Source organism: Ochlerotatus camptorhynchus, unplaced genomic scaffold (assembly GCF_037179485.1).
Source record: "Ochlerotatus camptorhynchus isolate MF236.1 unplaced genomic scaffold, CSIRO-AGI_Acam_v1.1 ptg000323l, whole genome shotgun sequence".
NCBI lineage: Eukaryota > Metazoa > Arthropoda > Insecta > Diptera > Culicidae > Ochlerotatus > Ochlerotatus camptorhynchus.
In genome coordinates, this window is record NW_027040811.1 from 379,379 (window position 1) to 405,466 (window position 26,088).

At 43.4% G+C, this 26,088-nt stretch overlaps 1 protein-coding gene across 2 annotated transcripts in view; it reads left to right on the forward strand.

Moving 5' to 3' along the window:
* The first annotated feature begins 24,073 nt into the window (after positions 1-24,073).
* pasilla (RNA-binding protein Nova-1-like protein passilla) overlaps positions 24,074-26,088 on the forward strand; it is a 273,138-nt gene continuing 271,123 nt past the window's right edge. The window contains exon 1 of one of the 2 annotated variants that reach the window (XM_065229803.1): positions 24,074-25,338. In XM_065229803.1, coding sequence (XP_065085875.1) covers positions 25,215-25,338 — 124 coding nt within the window. In that variant the 5' untranslated portion in view covers positions 24,074-25,214. The remainder of the gene's footprint in view (positions 25,339-26,088) is intronic. The other variant, XM_065229801.1, reaches the window with a different exon arrangement.

The following is a 26,088-nucleotide window of genomic DNA, read 5'->3' on the forward strand; positions in this document are numbered from 1 at the left end:
AAACAGACACAACTCTCGCAAGATGTTCATCGAACAAGCATTTAACGGTCAATTTAAAAGTATCATAGTTGGTAGTACCGGCACCTGTGGCGCACATAGTCAATTCCCTTGCGTTTGACGTTTACACACTACCGCCATATGTTCAGCGTACTACCCACCAAAGTTTACTGAACAGGTGGCGGTAATGTTTTAGAGACGATGTTTTACAGTGAGAAATATTCAATGAGTTATGTCTATGTCTGTTTGTCTGTGGTATAATCATATTTACAAACTGTTGGGTACTACCAGTACTACTGACTTACTTTTGGGTAGAAAATTTCATACGAATTGCACGAAAGTAAATGAAAATTACTTTGACCCGATTTACCTACTTTTGGGCTACTTTAGTGCCGATACGAGTTAAAAGAACTTACATTTGGGTACTTTTTTCTTACCGTGTATGAATTGAAAATGGATTTTCCGTTGTTGTGAAACATATTCAGCAACGATATAAGACATTGGCCTGATTTTTTTTTTTTTTTCAAGTTTAATCGTAAAGCTCCATGCTGAATTCATGAAAAAAGATATTTTTCTTTATGGTCCAATTGTGCTTTTTTAGTTTCAGCATTAGCAAAAACTACAAGATCTTTCGTTTCTGCTAAACTCAGCTTCGGGTTTGATTTCTTCTTGAATCTCTCCGACAAATCGAAATATTTGCTGCGGCATGAGGTCCTGACGGTGATTAATTTATTTAATTTATTTTTTATTTAATTTGTTTTTCTTCATCGGACTTAACGTGTCTAAATGAATGGGGAAAAGCCTAGAAAAGGCGTAAAAACCCCATATCTTTTCGAAATACATGAATCACAATAATACAATACAATTACAACGAACATCAATCAAGTCTATAGCATAAAAAAGTTATCCTCCTATGGCATAGAGTTGTCCGTGAATCAGGTAGAAGTCCTTGTCATGCAGTTGAACCGGAAACAAAAAATAACTAAAACTCGTTGAAACGCCTAGACATGAACCGTATTGGGTCATACAAGCTGTAGTTCGCAGCACGAGGTCCAAGATGCAGGAAACTCCTCAACCGAAGAACTCGTTCGGGTGCGTAGATTTCGAATTCAGCCAAGATTCCTTGAGAGTCGATATCACGAATAAGTACTTTCGCTGCGAACACGGCCTGACTAATCGTCCGCCTATGTTGTAGTGTTTCAAGACCCAGCAGTTGACAACGATCTTCGTACGGCGGAAGGTTCACAGTCCAAGGAAGGTGACGAAAGGCATACCGAACAAATTTCCTTTGAACATATTCAATCCTCGCTATCCAAACTGCTTGATACGGGCACCATACTACCGAGCTGAATTCCAAGATCGATCGCACTAGAGAGCAGTATATAGGCAGGATCGCGAAACTCGTCAGCGATCTTGAAAATGAACCCGAGTTGCCTGTTAGCTGTTAGCACCACTCTTCGAAAGTATCGATTAGATGCTGAAGCCACAAGCAATCGGCGAAGCTACGAACAATCACATAGATCTTCACATCATCCGCGTAGAACGATCGGCAACCAGTTGGGAGGATCAGTCCGGCCTCATTCACAAAAATCGAAAATAGCAATGGTCCCAAGTTGCTACCTTGAGGAACGCCGGAGCTGTTTGTAAAATAGTTCGATTGCTCTGATCCGATTCTAAAGTTCCCGATTGGTCAGATAGGACTTGAACCAACGAGTTAAACCCTAGGATACACCGAGTTTTTCAAGTTTAGCTAGCAGTATGGAGTGGTCAACCCGGTCTAATGCAACCTTAAGATCTGTATATACAACGTCCACCTGCGCTCCAGCTTCCATACTCCGAAGACATAAAGAAATGAACGGAGCTAGGTTTGTTGAAACTGATCTCTTGGGATAAAAACCGTGTTGGTCAGGAGAAATGTAATTTCTGCAGTTAGAGAATAATGCGTCGTTGATGATGATTTCTCTTGTCTCCTTTCTTGTAGATCGGGAACATGAATGACGATTTTCAACGCGAAGGGAACTCCCCCTGCTGTAATGAAATATTGAACAGCTTCGAAAGCGGTGTTGTAAGCTCTGAACAGCATCGCTTCAGGATGCTTGAGGGGATCCCGTCAGGGCCAGCAGCATTAGAAAATTTCAGCTTCTTGATGGCGGATTCGACGAGGCCTACTGTAACCGAGGTAATCGAAAAATTGAAAGCATCACTGGGAGTGTCCCTCACCGCTTCAGCAACTTGGGACAACGAAGCCGTAGTGTCATTGAAAATGCTTTTGAAATGTTCTGTCAGAAGATCACCCAGGTGAATTTCGACTGGTACTCCCTCCTCGTTTCGTTTGGTATTCACGAATGACCAGAACTGCTTTGGATTAAGCCGTAAATTAGCCTGCACACGCCTTGTGTAGCTCTTGTAATGAATGCGGCTATATGGGCGATATGCGTTGCTCGCTGTTGAAAATAATCGTTTGGTGAATGGGTTACGAGTACGACAGTATTTACGGAGGGCCTTCGATCTCAGACGCTTCAAAGTCTGTAGTCGAGCATTGGACCATGCGGGTTTGGGAGAGGGTCTCCTCAATGGGACAGAATCAGTTATTGCGCGGCCAACGACCTCAGCGAAGTAGTTGATGGCTTCATCAATAGATGAACACGTGTCAAGGAACTTCCAATCTGCCTGGGCAAGCGAGTGGCTCAGCGCAACGAAATCTGCTCTACGAAAGTCGAGCTCATGTACATCAACAGGGGGGTTATCGTAGCGAACAGGAACAGATAGGTTGATGGAAACTTCCAACGCAGGATGATTGGTGTCGATGCCAATCAAAGGCTCTGGGGCTTCTAGGATAGAACATTCCAATTCTGCAGCTTCGTTCGCCAGAACGAGATCAAGCAGCCGAGAGTTGCTATTCAGTATCGAGTTGATTTGTGTTAAGCCATGCAAGTTGAAACCATCAAGGAGAGCACAGCAGGATGCAGGCATGTTCGAGCGAAGAACATCAATGCTAGGAAGATCGTTTGCAGGAACGTTCCATGAGAGCCCAGACTGATTGTAGTCACCAAATACCAGTGCTAGGTCGTTTTGTTCTAGAGGTAGATACATAGCGCCAATACTTATTGATCTACGAGGCGTCGTTATTTTGACCCACAGCTGCTCTAGAGACGTGCAAACTGGAGCAGGATCGATGCAGGAGCTTAGGCGTTTGAATACCGCAATCAAGATGCCTCCCCCACGCGATTTGGTACTATTCTGGTGATACCGAAATACCGTGAATAGACTGCCAAATAGTTGATATGAATTAATGCGGTCATCGAGCCAGGTTTCCTTAAGAACTATGACATCGTAGTCAGAGTCAACGGCAGTCAGGAAAAAATCATCAATCTTTGTTCGCAGGCCACGAACGTTCTGGTAATACACCAACAGGCGATCGAACGAAGTCGGTTGGAGGTCTGCAGAATGATCGATCAGCCGAAACGAGCATGGTGGTACTCAGGAACACAAAGACGGATCAGGAGAAGAACTGTTTTCAACTAACGCATACTTGCCTGATGTAGAAGGTTGGAAGACCCCTTCACCATTCTCAACCACAGGGCCAGAACGACTACGATGACTGGAATCAGCAAGTGTGACTGGGTTGAGTGGCTCAGGGGCTTCCTTGAGGCAGCAGGCAGCGCGTTCTGGTCTGGGATGTTCCCAAACGTGGCGACCAAGATACAGTGGTACTAACCGGTGGAAACTAACGATTTTACATTGGCTAGTCTATTGTCAGAACCTTTAGAGTCACTCGAAATGGTTTAAAAAAAAATCGAACGATCAGGACCAACGCCAAGGCTTACGTCCCTTAAACAGTGTAACCGTTGGTTCCTTAATGTTACTTGTTGGCTCCTCCACAAGAAATCCTATGTAAATTAACCTACCTGCCAGTGAGTATCTAAAGCCTAAACCAATTCCAGTAATGAAACGGGCAGCCGTACTGGCGGTTGATCCCATAGCTGTCATAGTATATACATGAGCCTTTCATTAGTCTGTAAACTAAGTAGAAAGGTCATTCCACACACTAATCTTGGGTCATCTTTTTTGTCAGTGTGCCGGTCATAGAGCAAGCTGCGATTGTTTGTAAAATACCCATCCCGGCAACCCGGTATTTCTGACACCTTGAACGTTTTGGTTTGAAATCGCAAGGTAGACCAGAAACCTAGCCTTTCGTGATGTGAAAAGCAACGGTCTATCAGTGGCCGGAAAGAATTGGAACCGGTGGGGAGCATTGTTGGAGACAGACAATAGAGAATGATTCAGACTTCTTTAGTTTCTTTTGTGTGAGTTGCAGCATTATTTGAATTAAGGGTGCTAATGGGGTCTGATTAACTGCCTCTTTCTCTTGAGCCTACTGTAGAACCTTTCTTTCGTAGTTAGATCTATAAGTGAACTGGTGGTCTGAGTGCCTCTGGTATTTTCAATTAGAACTAAGAGAAGAGGTGACAATAGGGGGCGAAAATGAACCACTTTTATGTCAAACGTGAACCAGTTCCTGATTGGCCGATTTCATGTGCTTAAGATAGAGATAGAAATGGATAAAGATAGAGATAGTGATATAAATAAAAAAGGAAGAAGCCAATTGTCACCTCTTCCTCTTAGAATTAGAGACTTTTTGACATGTAATCATATTTCTGTCTAATCTGTTTCCCTCTTGCTCGCACTCGTTCGCTTTAAATGGTACAGTAGTGTGCGGCGATTAAACGTCAAACAGCTCTAGAGGATGTTCCTAAATATACAGTCAAACCGAGGGGGGCGACACATCTAAATCTCAATTCTAGATGCTCAACAAATCTCACACTAGCGAATCAATCTTCGAAAAATCATCTTTCATTTCTCGCATCTACTTGCATCGTGCTTCATCTTTTTGCAGGAACTCTTCAAAATCGACATAAATCTTCCTTCTATCTACTCAGCGTGCGTGCAGCTAGCCACAGCAAAACACAATCTTTTCTGCATCGTAGATAGAGTCGTCCCCCTCCAGTCAAATAGCACGTAATTTTGTGAACCTGGGACTTGTGAACGACTTCAATGACAGCTGTCCAGTGTCCAACCGTGCTCCCATTTTATTTACAACAATACAATGCCTACGAGATTGTGCCGAAGGTGTGCCGATGGATGTGCCCAGCTGTGTCGAATCTAATTTTGGCGCTATGTGCTGAGTGACTTACCCCTTGCTGTAGACACTGTTTCCACAGACAAACAGACATAACTCTCGCAAGTTGTTCATCGAACAAGCATTTAACGGTCAATTTAAAAGTATCATAGTTGGTAGTACCGCACCCTGTGGTGCGCATAGTCAATTTCCTTGCGTTTGACGTTTGCACACTACCGCCATCTGTTCAGTGTACTACCCACCACAGTGTACTCAACAGATGGCGGTAATGTTTTAGCGACGATGTTTTACAGTGAGAAATATTCAATGTGTTATGTCTGTTTGTCTGTGCTGTTTCCGTAAACCCCACACGAACCATTATTTATTGTCAACGGTTTGAGCTAGTACACCAACCTGCCAAAGGTATTTAGTCGACATAGATAGACGAACCCTGTCCGGAAGTGTTGCCAACCTCTTCGAAGTGACATTCTGTCAAACTTCGGGTTTTCAAGTGCGGACCAAGAAATCTCGCTAAATATAGGAGATTGGTGACTATTAAGAAAACCTGAGTTCGCGTTAAGGGGTTACGCAAGACCGAAAAAAAGCGAAAGTTTGGATTTTTTTTTCTCGAAAACGACGCAACATATTGAAAATCGGTTTTCTGCCGTTTATTGAACACACATTAAATGGTACATTTATCAGTCGATGCTGTAAAAACGAGGTCCTGGTGCCCCGCACGGCTGCTCCCCATGGACGATGTTCTAAAAAACGCTTTTTGCGGTGACAACTGCGGTTTGTGATGTAATCATCTGAAATAAAAAAAAACATGCCAAATCGTTAAGCATGTGTTAAACTAGTCCTTGATCGTTCGGTTTTTTTTTTAATTTTTTTGACAAAATGGCGGTCTTGCAAAGTTGAAGTGCCAATTTTGGATCCTTAAAATTTGTCTTTGATCGGCTGTAAAAAATCGAAATTAAATGATAGACGAAATCCGAACGATCGTGGACTGCACAAAATAGTACTGAACAGAAATCAAAACGAATCGGACGAATCGAATGTATACATTTCGAGAAATTTTTGGCACCGGTTTTGAAAATATGATTCCGAGATAATCGCGTTTAAAGTTTCAAGTTGGGTTTAGTCCACTATAAGTCCACACTCTTGTACGTCGCATAACTTTCACAATTTTCATCGGAACAACTTGATCTTTTGTGGAAATATTCTTGACTGTATATACTTTCGATTAGGACAATAAAAAAAATCGATTTTTTGAAAGTTTGCAAGTAGGCGTAACCCCTTAAGTGTCCGGAAAAGTTATAAAATGTTTTATTTTTGCAAGCCGTAAATTTATGGTAGTGTTCTGTTAAGGAAATAATTGTTATATAGTGAAGATAATAGAAGCGGAAACAAAAACTATTGCTATTAGCACGGTTATCCGTGGATAAAGAATAAGAAAAGGTCCGTGTTCGAACAATTCTGAGGCCATATCATCACCTTGGCACTCCGGAGCGTACAGTAAGCCATTACGCAATAGTGTGAGATCAGCCAGAAGACGGCCAACCGCACCGCCATTGCCGCAACGCCATCTTGATGCGTGATCTGGTCCAGCACGTGCCACACGAATTCCCCGATTTCGAGATTGAGACCGTTAGACTGGTCAATCCCGGATCGCTTGCCTGTTGGAAGCGACGATCGACGGCCAGAGCGTGGTCTATCCCGGACCGCTCGTCCAGTGACATCGCCAACCGTCTGCCGGAGCGTGGCCTATCCCAACCGCCTTTCCTTTGGCAACACCATCGCTGTCCAGTACTTCGCCGAGACCACCACCGTTCAACTTCCAAGACGTCCGATCAGTTACCGGCCAAGAACCCGCCGATAGTAGTTGGAGGGCCCTCCCACCGTGTTCGTCCACAACCACCATCCGTCAAAGCTAGCCACCGTAGAAAGTTTTCGTCGTCATCACCACCTGCATCAAAAGCGCAAGTAAACATGTCCCTATCTCTCTCTTTCTCCCTTCTGGAGGAATAAAACGCTAAGCATGTAAAACGATTCAGGGTAGTTGGCATTTCTTTAAACGGAGCATTCCCAGATAATTCTATTGATTTCTATATTCGTACCCACAAAGGGGTATCCAGGGTTCGCTCTTTATGTCCTCTTGAGGTTTCCTTTCACCTTGGTTATGGCTATTGGTTGGTTTTCTGTCTGACAGCATAGATTATCTATCGACAAGAGTTCTAAAGAGCTCCTGCACAGGTGAGTGATTAGTGTGAACAAAGTACGCAAAAGTGTTTACAGAATAAGCGACCCAGCGCTCGGTATAATTCCTTACCCACAAAGATCCTTCAGAGTAGCTAGGGAGTAACAACAGATTCGTTCGAAAGATAAAGTATTAGGATTAACACGCAAAATTTGATTGTACAGCTATAAAACAAGTGTACACACAATATTTTTTTTTCGCCGGTATTCCAACAGCTGAGCAGTTCTGCAATTTATTTTGCTGAGATTCAGTGAAGTCTGAAACGTGCAAAAATTAGTCAACTTCAAATTGGTGTATTTCTGTTAAAAATGCATAAAAAAAACCTAAAATGTTGCATTTGGAATTTGAGTGTATATACAATGGTTGCTATGATGAATTTTCACCGTTTGCTCTCCAGTTTTCAAAAAGTCCAAGCAAAAGGAGCAGCGTGTCAAAATTTTGCTCGCGCAGCAAGAGAATCTGACGTTCTCACACGCCAAATTGGCAAAATTGCTGGATGTGGCCAAATCAACCGTGACAAACGTTTTAAAAGTGTTCGGGGAGCGTCTGTCGACCGCCAGGAAGTCTGGAAGCGGCGGTGATCGTAATCCGGGCGTGGCAACGACGACGAAGAAGGTGGCGGTGAAATATAAGCGGAATCCTAATCTCTCCATCCGGAACGTCGCTGGCAAGCTCAATTTCTCCCATACTACTGTGCAGCGGGCCAAGAAACGAGCTGGGTGGTCGGCGTTTAAGAAGGTGAATGTGGCAAACCGAGATTACAAACAAAACACGTCGGCAATGCAGCGGTCCCGAAAGCTGTATACGAATCTGCTCACAAAGTTCGACTGTGTCGTAATGGGCGACGAAACTTATGTGAAGACGGATTTCAAGCAGCTTCCGGGACAGGAATTTTATACCGCATCAGGAAAAGGGAAGGTGGCTGAAATTTTCAAAACCATCAAACTATCGAAGTTCCTAAAAAATTCTCGTCTGGCAGGCCATATGCACGTGTGGTCTAAAAAGCGGCATTACAGGAACCATCAATCAAGAGATCTACATCCAGGAGTGCCTGGAAAAGCAGCTGCTACCATCCCTAAATCAGCCCCGTAACGTGGGTAGATCACCTTTTCGTGATACGTTACGGGATGTAAGATCTACCACCAATTCCTAGTCCTGACTACTTCAAACTAGGGGAACAGGATTTTTCAGTAATCCAAGGAACACATCTTAGTCCTTGTTACTTTTTATGCCTTGTTGATAGTGACAAGACTCGGCCTTGTCTACCGAGGATGATCTTGAAACAAGGAAAAAAATGAGTTAGTTGTCTTCATCTATGTGATTCCTAATCTTCTATTCGTTGTTCCCTAGTTTGAAGTGGTTAAGACTAGGGTTCTGATGCATGGTCATTATCGGTGTCATACCTTAATTTTGTTGCTAAGGAATCCAATTTTGACTGACAAAGGGGAGCGCCTTTGGAGGGTTTTTCAACACTCCGAAGAGTATAAATAGCGGAACCTTTCAATTAGAGTCGGATCCTTGCGATAAATGCAAGAGTGGCAACTGTAAAAAAAAATCGAATACTTCATCATTTCTCAATAGTGATGGAGTAATACGTCATGCGCTAAACTAAGGACACGGGATATACTACAATAGATCAATTTACTGGTTGCATTAGTGTTTGGTCTCGAACAGAGGAAAAAAAAATTCCTAAAGCAACATAATAGACCTGTGCTGTTGTGGCCGGACTTGGCAAGCTGCCACTATGGAAAAAAAAGGTAATCGAGTGGTACGATGCGAACAACGTGGTTGTGGTGCCCAAAGACCACAACCCTTCCAACAGCCCAGAACTCCGCCCTATCGAACGGGATTGGACCTTGGTCAAACGGAATCTCAAAAAACTAATAAATCCATGGAAAACGAGCAGCAGTTCAAGCCTAACTGGCGTTCGGTGGCAACTAAGGTCGATGAGACCACTGTGCAAATTTTAATGGAAGAGGTTAAGCGGAAGGCACGGCAGTTCGGATTTGGCAAACCAAAAGAATAAACGAACATTTTTTCCTTTATTAAGATTTTTGTGATATGAATTTTGACTGAAAGAAACGATTTTTTTTTGCGAAACAATTTTTGCGCGTTCCAGTCTTTAAAACAATTTCCGATACTCAGCTAACAAACAGATATTTTGCAGAGATATAAGCAAAAGTAAATGCCGAGGTAATCGGCTGTTGGAGATTTAACCAAGCTAGATTAAGTGTGTATTTTTAAACGCTATCCAAATTTACTTATACCTATGAAAAATAAACGAATAATCACAAATCAGGCATAACATTTGATAACGGCACAAAAGCATTAGTAAACAAACTTTCTAAGGCCCTTTACACGCGAACCAAAGTACGCCCACGCAAACCAATAACGCTTTCGGCCAGGTGACAGTTGCCCCTATCCGATGATGTTGTTGGTTTGCGTGGGCGTACTTTGGTTTGCGTGTAAAGGGCCTTAGAAAGTTTGTTCACTAAAGCTTTTGTGCCGTTATCAAATGTTATGCCTGAAATGATTGTAAACACCCTCACCAAAGAAAACTTAAACATAAAAATAAATGGGTCTGAGGGAAAGCATCAAAAGAATATTCGAGCGATTGACTTGATATTGATCAGTTTCTTACTTGATAACCATTTTAAATCTTATTCCAAACATTACAAAATATCGACTCAATCAAGCAATTGGGAACAAATAATGAGAAAGTCACGAACGAGTTCTCACATTTGCTCTCGAAAAAGGTGCCAATTCGTGAGCGGAGTTCAGAGGATGTAAACAAAGGCAAGAAAATGAATATTTTTCACGCATAATACCTTGAAAATTTAAAGTGAAATATTATTTAAAAAGTTACGTCTGTTTGTCTGTGATCAAACACAATTGTTCGTATTTAAGATGGTGAATTTTTATATGAACATCTATAAACACAAAAAAAAACACCATTCAAACTTGGATTTATAATCCAATAATTGACGCTGGAAACTTTAAACGCCTTATGATCATCACTAGGGAGAAGAAGGAAAACCATTCTCACCTTCATTAATGGCCCATTATTTATCATCTACAGCGTGGCAACTCGTGCAAGTGCGGGCAAATATTTGACCCAAATTACTTTCAAACGATTTCTCGCTCTTTCCGCCCAGCCAGAACACACTGACTGTTCCCCTACTTAGCGATTTGATGAAAAATTAACCTGACTCAACCAAAAACCGCCGCCGCCGTGCCATAGTGCGTGCATTTAGATTTTACGAGTAATTTGTATCAACAACGCTCCGGGTTTTTTTTTTCGTTCTTTCTACCATCCCATCTCCGAGCACATTTTCGAGTGCGAATTGATTCACGTGTGCTGCCGACAACTCACTGCGGAAAAATTGAAAATTGTCTTCACGCACGGCGGCATTCCTCTCATCCATCCTCAAGTCACCTCAGCTGACTGAGCCCCGACTGAGGTGAGAGAGGAAAACATCTAAAAATAAAGGCAATTTTTGAATTCTTAAGCGTTTGAGTGTTTCGCGTTACAAAAAAAAAATTACAGCAATTATTACGCCTTTTTAATTACACAACATTGATCGACGAATATGTCGTGATCATTACAGCAAAAGTAAATCAACGATTTGTTTACATTGCTCTCGATGAAACCTGCCCCAAAACCACAATCCGGCGCTCGGCAGTAGTTCCACACCACACGCTCAACTCAAGTCTTTGAGCCATCCGAGTAGGATTCGACAACTCCGGTGGGTAGCTATACGTAGTTACGCAACGCACGTGTACAACTCCCACCGACATACAAGTCGCAGCCTACTACGCTACACCGCCGACCGCCATAACTTCACATCCCAGAAGTGGGAGCAAAACAAAGATCACTGCTGATCCGAACATGTAAATAAAAATAAAATATTGTGCACAACGCATTTTCCCCTTACCGACGATGGGACCGACTCAACAATGAGTTGGATTCGACTTAAATTTGCGGAAAGCGAGTTGAATTTTCCGGGGGGAAAATCTCGAAATTGGTATACTCCAAGACTGAGTCAAGATTTTGTCGATTTTCCTCACATTCGAGCAGAAAACCACTTTCGCAAAAATTGAGTCGAATCCAGATCCGATTTTGAGTCGGTCTGATCGTCCGTGTAGTAGCCATGCTGATGCTCATGCTTCTCTGATCATTAAAATAACACATGCTAAACGTGTGTGTGTGAATATATCAATATGCATGGTGTCACAGTGTCAGTGTTTTCCGTACCACCCAATTGAAGCCCGAATTAATGTGTGACAATTTGCTTTGCTCCATCATCATATTATTGGCCTATTGATAAATAGTGCCAGTAGACTCAAATTCGAGAGTGTTGGCTCTTGGAAGATGGAACGAACGCAAGAACCATGCTGTGTTTGCATCGGTATTGGCTGGTTGGTTGGTTGGTTGGTGGGATCCATTTCAAGTGATGATGATCGCCCGCATGAATCGCACAGCATGCTAGGCTGGTAGAAGACAGCGAGAGAACGAGAAGTTGTGGTGGGTATTTGGGTATCTCCCATTATTGTGTGACAAGAGAGCTTCCTGCTGAGTGCGTGAGTGTAGTGTCTTTTTGTAGTCAACTCAACATGGGTGCCATCATCATATGTGTATAGAGATCGGGGAGAGAGCGAGAGCGAAATTGACGACAAGAGGTAGTAGGGGTGTCATATTTTCATTTTGAGGCATCCGGAAAGTAACTCACTTTCTTCTTGCAGGTATGTACTGTTTATGTTGACACGTCATTGTCAAATATGGAACTATGTGTTTTTTTGTCGGAGGCAAGGTGGTCCTGTGTATTTTCGCAACAGAATCGTTCAAAATTAACTTAGGGGAAATGACGGCTTCGGCATGACAGACTATTTTCGGCAACACAAATTGAAACACTATTTTCACTGGATTTTCTTACGAAAACACTTCGCTGAATGCATGCAAACGATTCTTTATGCTTTCAGCTTCAATTTGACTATATTTTTACCACTGAGAAAAAGCAATCTAGCAAGGTTTTCTTGAAATGCAACACACGCACTACAAATTGTAGCTGATTTCGAGTTGCCGATAATAGAACAGCAGATTTACATGCAGTTCAAATGGAACGGTTGCCGAAGAAAAACTGGTTGCCGACAATACTCGCTCTCACTAGAGAAGATTGGAGCTTTGTAAAAGCGTTTCAAAACAGTTTTTGACAATTCTTTTGACTGAAATTGTTAGAGCAGGTGGCAGCAAAAGATTGTAAACAAACCAATACTGCATATGTGTGCGTTCCTTAGAGAAAAATGCTATAGAAAGAAGGTCGCTGCTTAGGTTGCCGAGAATACGTACATTCCCCTATTATAAAAATATATAAATAAAATAAATAACCTTTGCGTTTTCAAATCAATTCTTGATGAATTCGAAGGTAGGGTACGTGAGTCAATCTTGGCATTAGTTAGGCTGTGAACCAACTACCGAGTGTCTTTATTTCTTTATTTGGAGGGAAAGCCCACACAAGTGGGCGCAAAACCTCATCATTTCAGTACTTAGGCTCTGAACCATTTGGTGGATTATTTTAACTTTTGGTTAAAATTTGACAGATGAAAAGTTATCGATTAACCCTGCTATCCGAGCATGGTTATTTCTGACTGACAAGAAGTTAAATTTTGACAACCGTGGCTCGAAAACCGGTCGATCGACAGCACGGGGATTTTCGAACATAGAAAATAACTTTCGAAATGTCACTTTTAACCACGAGTTAAATTTAACTCGGCAAATGGTTCACAGCCTTACAGATAACATGAAATCCTACATATACATTTGCTGATACCAATACAGTTGATTGTCGGACAGATGACGGGTTCTTAACTGATTGCTGTGGGACCTTATCAGAGATTGCTTTCCAGGCAACCAGACGTTGTGCATGGCCTTGCCTATACGTTCAAGCACTTCTCCTGCTTCCCAGTGTCACTTGTTGTTTCGGAACACTTTGGCCCAGACAAGGTCCTGATGAGACTAGCTCTTTGGTATCGCACCATGCTTCCGGTTGAACTGCTCTTCTTGCTTGGAGTTTTCCAGTGACTGGTTCATGATGCTTCGGATACTGCTTTCGAACTCGACGTTGGCAATGATGAATTCCTCTTCCGGACGAACATGGCGATTGATCAGGCGAGACAGGATATCTGCGGATCCGAAAGCTTCCGTCGAGGCATAATGGATGTCAAAATCATATAAAATTAATGTCAACGCCCACCTCTGCAGTCGATTGGCGGTATATGTGGGGATGCCCTTTTTCGACCCAAATATGGCAAGCAAAGGTTTGTGGTCGGTCTCGAGCACGAAACGCCGCCCGAAAATCATTCGCTGAAATTTGGTCACGGCGAATATCAGAGCCAAACCCTTCTTCTCGATTTGGCTATAATTACTCTCCGCTGCTGTCAAGCTGCGCGAAGCATGTCAAATAGCTTTCACAGTGCCATCCGGGAGCTTGTGAGCGATCCGGGCACCCAGTCCGATTGAGGAAGCGTCCGCCGACACAACTATTTCCAAGTTTGGATTATAGTGCGTCAACAGAAGTGGGGACTGGAGGATTTCTCGGAAGCGGTCGAACGATCTTTGGCAAGCTGGTGACCACTCGAATTTTACACCAGTCTTCAGTAGCTGATCCATAGGGTGTCGAAGGGTGCGCATCTCTGGAACGTATTTGCCATAATAATTTACAGCTCCAAGGTACGCCCGCAGCGTGGTAACGTCGTTCGGTGTTGGCATACTGACGATCGGTGCAATCTTGTCTGGATCCGGACGAATCCCGTCACTATCGAGTATTTGTCCGAGGTACTTCACTTGCCGCATGTAAAAGCTGCATTTTTCGATGCGGACCGTGAAGCCGAATTCTTGCAGCCGTTGCAAGGTGAGGTGAAGATTACGTTGATGTTCCTCTTGCGTTCGACCACCCCCTACGATGTCGTTCAAATACCCAACGGTACAAGTGAGACCGGCAAGCATCGTATCCACTAGCTGTTGGAATGCACCTGGAGCGGATTTGATGCCGGGCGATAAGCGGGTGAAATGAAAGAGGCCCTTGTGGGTGTTTATGGTGAGCAATTGTTGGCTTTCTGGATCCACCTCGACCTGTAAGTAGGCATCGGAAAGGTCGATGTGACTGAACACCCGACAACTGGACATTCTGGCGAAGATGTCTTCGGGCAGCGGTAGGGGGTACTGATTTGGCTCCAGCACATTGTTGAGCCCGGTTGAAAAATCAGCACAGATTCGGACGGTTCCATTGGACTTCCGAAACACTACGATCGGGGCTGCCCACTCAGCGAAATCCACCTTCTTCAAGATGCCTAGGGGCTCCAACCGACAGATTTCATCATCTACCACACCTTCCATGCAGTAGGCTACGGGACGCTTTGTTCTAATAACTGGCTTCAGGTTTCCTTTCAGTACCAGCTTGACAGGAGCCTTCGTGCAGAGGCCAACCTTGCTGCTGAATACTTCCGGGAATTTGGCTTGCAGAGTAGCCAGCGACTGATTTGGTTAAGCGCTGACCTGATTACAAAACGATGCGATACGTTGGTTCCATAACCCAAACAAATCCATCCAGTCGATGCCTAAAATATCAAGACTGACGTTAGGAGCGGCAACGAAGCACTTACCCTCTTTGGTGACGTTGTTGAGAGAAATGCTGCACCACATCTCGGCAACCAGCTTGAGTGGATGTCCGGAAGCCGTTCGTGCGGTGCACACCGTTGGTTTCGTTTTCGGCTGACCCATTTTGATCCACGATCGGTGCGAAATTATGGATGTATCGGATCCTGTGTCCAATTGTAATCGAAGAGGAACGTTGTTGACCTGGAGCTCGACGCATTTTCTACCCTGGCGGTCTTCGTCGAGGGTCGCATCTTCTTCGATGCAGTGTGTGTCGATGCGTTAGACGAAGCCCTCGATTGGAAACAAGCACAATAGCCCTCGCGGTGCCCAACCTTACCGCACTCGTTGCATTTGCGGTCGCGGAATCGACAATCCTTATTGTAATGCATCCCTCACACGACCAGCAGGGAGTCTTCGGTTGCTCACGTTGATGGGGATGGAACGAATTCGATACTGCTGACTGATGTCTCGACTTCGGCCACTTATTGTAAGCAACGGCATTCACCACGGACGACGGATTCTCGACTAGGACGGTGTCCTGCTTTAGGTTGACGAGGCTGTTACACTGCTCCACGACTTGCTGTAGCGTAAGATCGACGGCTTCATTCAACTTGTTGATTAGCCGCATTCGGATTTCAGCATCCTGCTTTCCCTTTAGACCGCAGACGTAAATAAGGCATTTAAATTGCTCTTCAGTCAATTCCGAAAGCTTGAAATCGACGCAAGCCTTATTAACCTTGCATGAGTATGCCAGGTAATCATCACTGTCCTCCTTTGCGAGTTGAAGGCAATTGAATCGGCGGCGAAAAGCAGATACTGTGGCTCCGAATAGAGACTTTAACTTTTCGACGGTCTCTTTGAAACAGAACTCAAGAGAGAGCCTCGGGAGTATGAAAATATTATAGCGCTCGTGATTGGGTGGGCTTAGCTTTCGCAGAAGCAGTCGCACTTTTGTCACGTCATCGAGCTTTCTAGCGTCTTTATCAAAGAGATCGACGTATCTAGAAAACCATGCGTTGAACGTGTGACCATTGTCCTTGTCATACACGAACTCCGCCATGTTACTCGATAACGAGTCCAGCACTCTTTCATCGGGGGAGAGATTCCTGATGGCAACTTGGATGGCGGCCAGCTGTTGTGCCATTTGCGCCATCAACATCTGCTGATTCGTGAGGATCTGCATCACCTGATCCTGAATGTTCGGTGGTTGTGGCTTCTGTCCGGCACCTGCATTCGGCGGCACACCATTGTTCTGCGCCATCACGGTGTTTAGGAGGACACGACTTTTACTGGAGCTTTACGAAACGGTCGCGCACGATTGTTTTCGCGAAAACTTCCACCTCCTCGTCGCCAACTGTTGCGATATTGAGTGAGGGAGAAAAACGCACGATTCACGGTACAAATTAAAAACTATTTTTATTAGTTAAAAGGCTAGTACATAATGCGTGTAAATCGCGGCTATCGCAACCTTCTAATCTTCATGACAGCTCATCACCGATTCATCCGTGGTTGCATCTGTCAGGCTGACGGCTGCCAGCTGACGAGCCCTTGTGGTGAAATCGGTGGGGGATACCCAACAATGGCATGATGCCAAATCGGTCCAGAACAAAGGGTTTTCTTTGTGGTTTTTGAAGAAAGGGTAGCAATCGCTTCTGCAGGCACTCTTTCTGGTAAATCTCCTTGTTGATTGTGCTTGTAGTGATGAAAGATTTACTAACCTAACGATTTTAAATTGGCTCACTTCTTGACTAGCCTATTAGCATAGAGGTAACTCTAAGACTAGAAGGTCCCGAAATAACGTGCTCAACTTTTTGGCGCAGCTCTGGTACTCTCTTCGGTACCAAGCTAATCGATTCACCCCTCGAAAAATAGGAAAATCCACTAACCCCTCATTTTATCTGTCAAACTTTCATAGCGAATCAAAACAAACATTGTGTAGTAGTAGAATTTCTACTAGCATGGGGTACGTTAATCGTTTGCGTGGGACCAATAGGCTAGTCAAGTAGTGAGCCAATTTAAAAACGTTAGTTTCGTATTGATTGTTGCTATTAGTCCCAAGCAAATCGTTTAACGTATCCCATTTTAGTCGAAATTCTAGTACTACACTATGTTTGTTTTGATTTGCTATGAAGTTTTACAGATAAAATGAGGGTTTAGTGGATTTTCCTATGTTTCCAGAGCGGAGCCAAAAAGTTGAGCACGTTTCTTCGGGACCTTCTAGTCTTGTAGTTCCCTCTAAGGATTTATTCTTTCAGCTACACGTGCAAATTGCTTGCCAAATAAGGTATTTTTTGGGAAATTTCGATGCCTTCTTCGTTCTGAAATACACAGCTGTAGCAGTTTTGGCCATGCCAGAATAGAAATCCAGCCTAAAACTTCGTCAAATATTCGCAGTACAAACGTCGAGCCCGTGATTTTGATGCCAAATTCTGTTTGTTGCTGCGATTTGGAAGTGTTTTTAATTAATACGACTTCAGCCCCAAAAGCTGCTTTGATTTTTGGACAAAACCAGGTGTCTTTCCTATTGTACAAGCCACCATTCAAAAAGAGAGATTCGGGGTTTTCTTCAATATCCTCTTCACCTGAGAGAATCAGCACGTCTAATGTTTTTATCACTTCTCGGTTTCCTTTCGACCGTCAAACGTTCTGAAAATGATTTGAGCACAAATCCAATTTTGTTTGCGTGCCCGTATTGACAAGTCAGGATTTGCATTACGTTCGTTCAAAATCCACCGGATTAATGTGGATACAGACCTTACACACACATATGCTCGAGCATCAAATGTCATTTTTCTGTTTATGTTTGCGGAATCCGATTCGCTGCAGCTGTTCCGACCGCAACTAGCAGAAAATGTTTTACGCAGGGGGTAAGTCACCAAGTCAAGACCATTGTTGGTTCATCATATTAACCAATCATTAACGTAAATTCACAAAATCAATGCGATACATTTGCAGGATTACATATACGATCTGCGGTCGTTGGAGAATTACACCTTATTGGATAAAAACGGCAAACACCAAGGAATCACAGAGTGGCGCAAGATTCGTGAGCTGATCGATAAAGTGATGAAAACCTGGCGGAAAGGACAATTTGGATGTGACAGATGGAATGCAGTATGGTATGGTTACCTCTATGGTATGGTGGCGGTGGAGGAAGTTCCAGCGAGTACGGTGGTTACTAGGATAGCAAATCAGCCAATCTGGGCATCAGCTTGTCGGCCCACTGCAACACCGACCCCGAAGATATCATCAGCAGCGTTCAGCGAGAAACAGCAATCTAGCAACAAAATTCTGAAAGACCTGTTCAGAACCTGTCCGCCAAGGACGATTTCGACGACTGCAATTCACGGCAGTGTTGGAAATATATCAAGAAATCAAATCTCACCAATGCCCAAGATCACGCTTGACCAGGCATGGAAAATCATTTACATTCATTTCATGCATTCATTTACATTCATTTGCCTCTTACTTTTTTCATCAACAGCATTCCGCAAAATGATGTATGGAACTTTTGTAGGTTTTGTTATTAACTACAACTGTTGTCTGACACTCAAATCTGTATCTCTTATGCATCACGAATTAAAGCGGGCAGAACTTGTTACTGTTTTTCAGTGAATGTAAAATACATTCACTGAAAAACAGTAGTGGATTCTGTTCGCTCTGACTCGTCATGCATAAGAGATACGGATTTGAGTTGTCTACAAAAGTTGTAGATAATAACAAAACCTACAAAAGCTTCATACATCATTTTGCGGAATTCTGTTGATGAGAAAAGTTAGGGGCAAATGAATGTAAATGAATGCACGAAATGAATGTAAATGATTTTCCATGCCTGCGCTTGACTATCGTCGACAAAAACCAACAAGCAAACAACTGCGGTTGATTTTGCAAGCTGTGATATCACAGCTCAGAATATCAAGCTAACATCACCAGCTGCAAATCCCAACAAACCGTGGTGAGATTGAGTTTCATGATTTTTGCTTTACACCTGAACGCAATCGAAACTTTCAAAATGGCTGGCAGCAGTGACTTCACTTCTGCCATCGGTGAAAGTAAAAAGAAACAGCAAACTATACTTTCTCTTTCTAAAGTGGACCCTACACGGTTGCTTTTATTGACAATAATCGTATTGTCAATACATTCTATATTGACGTCAATACATCGAGATTGACAATATTTCTGAATTCACATCATCAATATTATTGTCAATAGTTCCCCTTCGCGTCAATATATTGATGCGTGTGAGGTTTGCTTAAGAAAACGATGTGCAACGGAATCATTTTGGTGTCGAGTCAACTCTCAGTATTATTTTTGAACGTTGTGAATAGTCTCGCAATATCAAAGGAGCTTGTAAAATCAATATCAAGCATGATATTTTGTTGCAATATCACGCGTGATATTGAGAGCGTATGAGAGCGGCAAAATATCATTTGATTGATGATTTTGCCAACACTGATTCACGGGAACGCCAAATCCACGATTCCGACGCATTCGGTAGCATCAAGGGCGGTCAAGAGTTTGGAGATTTCTAATCTCATTTAGGAAATCCGATAACGAATCCCGCTGGCGTTGACATAGCCAATTTTGTGGCGTTCAGTTTGGCACCGGTACCAGCAGCTGCCGCTACTCCAGTCGGAGTAAATCAATGTGTCACATCAGCTACCACCGGGATGAGCTTGATGGGATTCAGTGTTGGTGTGTGGACTGTGTCTTCTACCTTTGATTTAGTATTTGTTTGCATTAAAAGTACATCGTTAATGTATGATTTGTACTCTTTCGAAACGATTGTATGGCTTTTTCACGAATTCTGTTTCCTCGAATAGAACGTTTCATCGAAATCTGTGACTACTTGCCCGGACCGGGAGGCAAACTCGGATTAACAGGGTCTCCAAGGTATGAAAGGTATAATTGCTTGAACTGTAGAAGAACTCTTCAGAAGGTCAATCATAATCAATTTATGTCGGCTTGATTACAAACCTACCGGTTTCCAAGCGCTTGTTTTTAATGTGTGCGAAACTAAGTATAATCCCTCTGCCCTGGCTTTCGGGGATGAACAATCCTATGGCTAAAAATCTCTAAATAAAGTTGAAAAGACAAACAGTCCCGGTTTTTTTTTTGTAATTTGAATCTAAATTATAAAAACACCCACACTCACAGTGACACCATAGTGGAAAATGTGTGCATTTGCACTTGTCCCATTTCAGTATCCTACCATGAAGAAAAATCGAAGCACTCTGTTGAAGTGCACTTGAGATCTGTTGGAACTGCTCCAGAGTGTTCCGAAGAGCAGCTAGATTCGATTTGAAACAAGTTGGATGGGCTGCTGGAATCTCTACCGGGTCCGAAGACTCCGGAGCAGCTGCACTCGATAGAATGAACAAAGTATGCTGGACTAGATGCAGGACTTTCTGGAATAGTTGATCGAACGAATTGATGGGAAATTTCCGAGAAGTATGCCGGAAGTGAATGATAGAATTTGTAGCATTTTGGCACTTGATTCCAATCACATTTTCAATCGCAATCAACCCCAGGTAACCAGCCGAGCCAAGCGCGCCCTTTTCGAAGTTATCTCTGAATCTAAATTTCGAAAATACAACAAACTCCTTTGTAAGCGGCAGCTAGCTGAGCGGATCGTCTGCGAACGCACAACAACTGGCAAAACCCGTCGATTTCGCTCGCCCCGTCCAGTCCAGTCCACAATCACCACACCACGAACGTCGGTCGGATCTTTAGGCTGTGTTCCATTTGGCGAATTTTCACTTACAATTGACACTTTGAAAATAAATTATAATGTTCGAAAATCCCCCTGTTGTTGATCATCCGATTTTCAAAATAAGTCTGGTACAACAGCAGTTTTTTTTTTTTTGAAAATTTTCCATCTGTCATATTTAAGTGAAAATTCACCAAATGGAACACAGCCTTAATAAACAACAAACAAATGTAAATATCAGACGTAAACAATCCTGGCAAGGGTGCCAAAATAAAAGAAAATTTGTCTTTTCATGTGGCAGAAGGGCGTTTGAGTGTTTCAATGTGTGTATTTGCTGTGCTAAAGTGGGTGTTGACACAAAGTGGCAGAGTGACTGGTTTACGGCTTGTTCCCAATCAGAAATACCACAATGAACTTTTCCGCAACACCCTGTTTCCCCTATTTCATGTTTCATGTTTTTCAAGAATCTTGTTGGGATGGATTATTTAATTATGCTCCTGATTATACTGCTCTTCTGGATGAACTTCTCGTCGGACGTACTATGAACATCTTCTGAACATCAGAACCTCTCGTCAGTAGCTCTCTAAACTTCTCGTCAGAACTTCAGATAACTTAAATTATGGTCTGTAAACTTCTCGGAAAATCTCTGAGCTTCTCGTCGGAAGTTTTCTGAGCTTCTCGACATAATTTCTATGAAGCACTGGTCAGAAATTGTCTTAACTTCTTGTCGGTAGTTCTCTGAACTGATCGTCGAACTTCAGGAAACTTTGATGAAGTTCTGTGAACTTCAGGGAAGTTCTGTAAATTTTTTAAGTACTCTGATCTTTAGGGATGTGCTGTAAACTTTTCGTCGGAGGTTCTGTGAACATTTGTTCGGAAATTATGCGTCCTGTGTACTTTTCGTTGAATGTTCTGTGAACATCAGAAAATTCCGCTGAGCTTCAGAGAGCTTCCTTTTAAGATCAGAGAAGTTCCCTTGAAGTTATCAGATCATTCATAAACTGCGTAGGAACTCTTTAAAGCTCATTAGGAGTAGTTCTGCGATCATCAAGGAGGTATTGGTGACTCTAAAGTAGCTCAGTGCACTGCTGAGCTGTTTTATGATATTCAGAGAAATTCTTAAAACGCCATAAATGTCTGAGAAGTTCTCCGAATTTTTCAAACTTTTAGTTTAGTTTTTATATTTTCAAATATCATGTCTTTGGTTGAGTTGACATATTACTTCATCAGGACAGCGAATCTCACACCACGCAGAATAGGCCTGAAATTAAATTCTCTCAGCCTTAAAGAGCCTCTCTAAAGTTTGCAGGAAATTGGTTAGAGTACTTGAAAGTTTGTAAAACTACATCTGAAGTAAAGCAGACATCATCAGAACACAAAGTTCTTTTCTTAGGGCAGCAGAGCTTAGCTGAAGTTATCTGAACTTCTATCTGAACTCCTACGATATTTGCAGAACATTTTTGAGATGTTTACTGTAATTTAGAGAGCTCTACTGAAGCTATTTGAAGTTCGTTTAGCTCAACTGAGTTTTCCAAAACTTCTATGACATTTGTCATTTTTTTCTCCTAATTGCAGATTGGTGAATAAAGAGAAGCTGTAGAATATGATGGACTTTATGTGAAATGGATTTAACGATTGGACTTATGAAGGAAGTAGGTTTTGAACTCGTTTGCAACTCGGTATTCAGAGGAAATTTGGTGAATAGTTTGGGAAGGTTGGAAAGTACGACCTTGTGGGTGAATATAAAGATGTCGTAAAATATGATGCTTTCGGCGCATGGCGTTGAACATTGTTATCCAGTACACAACGAAAGACTGCACGCAAGCAATGACCTGCAGCCCACATGAGCGTCCATTCACCGAAGAAAGAGGAAGAAGCTGCACCGCTACTGATCGGATTCAGCTGCTCGTCGTGAGCCACTATGGGCCATCTATGCCAAGTGCGTCACCCTCGTTCCAAACAACATACAGCCTACCAGCTTCATCCGTGTTGAACACCCTAGTAGCTCAGTATTACCAACAATCAATACGAAACTAACGATTTTAAATTGACTCACTACTTGACTAGCCTATTGGTCCCAAGCAAATCGACTAACGTACCCCATTCTAGGATAAATTCCAGTACTACACTATGTTTGTTTTGATTCGCTATGAAAGTTTGACAGATAAAATGAGGGGTTCGTGGAATTTTCTATGTTTCGAGGGGTGAATCGATTAGCTTGGGACCGAAGATAGTACCAGAGCTGTGCCAAAAAGTTGGGCTCGTTTCTTCGGAACTTTCAGGAGCTCCATTAATTATGGTTGTTTAAGAGTTAATTTTTATTGAATGATAACTCGCCTTGCTGCCAGCCACATCACCCCAAAGCTCTTTGATAATGTACCCAGCAACCAAAAGTTTGTGGTCAAATGCGCAACAGTATTGAAGTGGTACATAATAATTCTCGCAATGACCGAATACCACCTGACCTTGTCAATAACCCTTGTAAATTTAATAATTATATTATAATTATAATTTCAAATTATTTCCATAACCCATTGGGACAGCATTCCGTGCATTAAAATGTTGACCATCAAATCTCTCACCGCAGCCCATAATGTCCCAATCAGCAACCGACCACTCACACTACAGCGAACCGTTTCTCTCTCCTACAAGCTCAGCCTTGGCCAGATGTGTGGGAAACCACCAGCATGAAGCGCGCATAATTTTTCATTCAACACATCGCACCCACCCTAAATATAGCCATGTAGGTACTCCACCACTTGTATATACACTCCGTCACTCACCCAAACTGATCGCCGGAGAGTGAGGGGCAAATTCCTTTGCAGTGTGGCACTCACTCTCGCACTGATCCATTCGACCGTTCCTCCATTCTCATTCTGTTGGCTGCTGCCCGCGACGAGACCAATACACTCTACCCGCCCAAAGCCTACTGCGTGAGCGTGAGTGACAATTTATTGCTACGCTTATTCCCGTCATTGAAACACGCACGAAATACCTTTTCGCCCCATTAGCCTACTGCTGTTGATCGTATCGGATCGCGATCGCGTGTGATTTTTTTTTCTTCAATCCATTGAAAATTTCCCCCATTGAATCAGATTAAGGTGATTCTGAAAGTGAGTTTTTGAATAGAATGGGAATCAATGTTTGAAGAATGACAATAATCATCGCTGCCCCAATCATCGGAATCAAAGTGTATACATGGTGATGGTTCTGTAGCTGTGGTGGTTGAATGAGGCATGCAGAGAGAGAGAGAGCAGCAGAAAACGTGTTTTGCGCCTCAAAGTAGTGTTCGGCAGGGTTCGGGAACGTGTGCTCGGTCGGTGTGAGTGACTCCCCGTTTGGTCGGTGCTGTTGGTTGAATGGTCGTCGGTTCGCTCGCTCCGGACCAGTCAGTGCTCACAACGCTGCTGCTTCACAACAACATAACACATCACTCTGTACTAGCCCTCTACAGTAGTACACGTTTGTCCGCGAGCGCCAACACCATCCCAAAAAGGAAGGAAGGAAAGAAAGCGAAAAGTGTCTCTTGGTCAGTCGAATCGGATCGGACGAACGGCGATCACAAAAGGGAAAACAGAAAGACGGGAGAAGAGACTCTCGAACTCGCGCTCGCTTCTTTTTTTTCTCCGCTGAATGTGTGAATGCTTGTTTAGTGGTGCACTTGCGCAATAGGTGTCGCGTCTCGCTCTCGCTCATATGTGTGATAAAGTTTGAAGTACACGGGAATTAAGAGGCCAAAAAAAGGTGAAGAGAGTGTGTCCTCTGCGCGAGCGAAAAGTGGTGGATTTTTGTGTGATTTCGTAGCTGGCCGTGGAAGAATTCTGTCCCCGTACGCCTGCTGTGGTAGACCTCCCCGAGGAAAAAAGTGCGCTAGCAGGGGTGAACCTTTGCGAAAAGTTGAGTAACCCGTGGTTCCAAGGTGGTCGAATGTGGTTCCGTCGGAAATGGTGATCAAGTGAGTGCGAAATTGATGCAGTTTGAAACTTTGTGCGAAAATTTCTGTGAAATCAATCAACCTTCCTGCACGGGAATTAGTCGTCACGGGCTAAACGTCAAAAAAGAAAAGTGAGAGTCGAGACGAAATCTCGAGCTGACCATCATCAAAGGGAGCGAGAGAATCTCCTCGTCCGTCGTGTGTTTGGTCGTTTGGTGAATTCGCCGCGAGAGAGCGCGCACGCAGTGTGGAACAGTGAGAGTGGTGACCATCATCGCAACAGCAGTTCTCGTCTCTATCGCGTTCCGAGACCCTCGAAATTTCCCAAGACCAGTATCGGTAGGCTCATCCCGGTAGGAGAGGAGAAAGTCCCAGTGCCCTACGGTGGCTCTTAGAAGAGAAGAAGCATTCGTCGCAAATTTCGCGGTACCAGCCGTTGGTCCAAAACATAGCACCATACCCGCAGAGTTGTTCTATTTCACCCCGTACCGGAATCCCCCGAAAGCCGTCAAAGTGTATTCCCACGTAGATTGTCTTCAAAGCATGGCTGCTGATGCCGCGATGGATACGACCTGTCCTAGTCCCGAACTAGGGGATTCCCGCAAGCGACCCCTCGACGACGGAACCGACGATGGTACTTCCAAGCGCTCACACTTCAGCACCAACGGTAAGTCGTCACGAAATAGAGAATCCCAACCTTCCCCCCACTCCACCCCATTCATTCACTCACTTCAAGGTTAGGTCCATCAGCCATCGCACATCTTGTTCCAACTTTTGATTTTCCCATATCACACACCGCATAATCGCATCCTCATCAACCGAAAACCCTCGTTCGGGACGACGGAGGAGTATCGGCACAACACCACCACAACGCTATACTACTGACTACTGACCGAAATCAATCAATCAATTCCCCTCGTTCTAATTGTTCCAAAATACCCCTCGGTTCAGCCCTTATCACATCACCTAGCAGCGCCTCAACGCCGCCGCCGCTCACTACGATCCAACCAATCAGCGGGCGACGACGGCAGTGGCGGTGGTGGTGGTGAGACGTGCAATGTTATCGCTCTCGCTGTCGTTCGTATTTATTATTTTTTTTTTTTTTTTTGGTTATCAGTCATGACACCAACACAACTGCATTCGAACAAAAAAAAATAAATTCAATTCATCCGAAAATCGTTCACAAAAAGACGGTCGGAGTTAAAAACTCATCCATCATGCGTTCGTCATTGTATCTATCTACCCTATATCACAATCACGCACAATCAGCATTCAGCAGTTTGACGGACATCGACGGGTGGTAAGAACGGCGCGACGATGGCAAACCGGCGTTCATCCCTACCCAGCATCACCCATCATATTTATATCATCAGCTGATAGTGCTTTAATCACAAACAGATCGAAAAAAAAATTCACA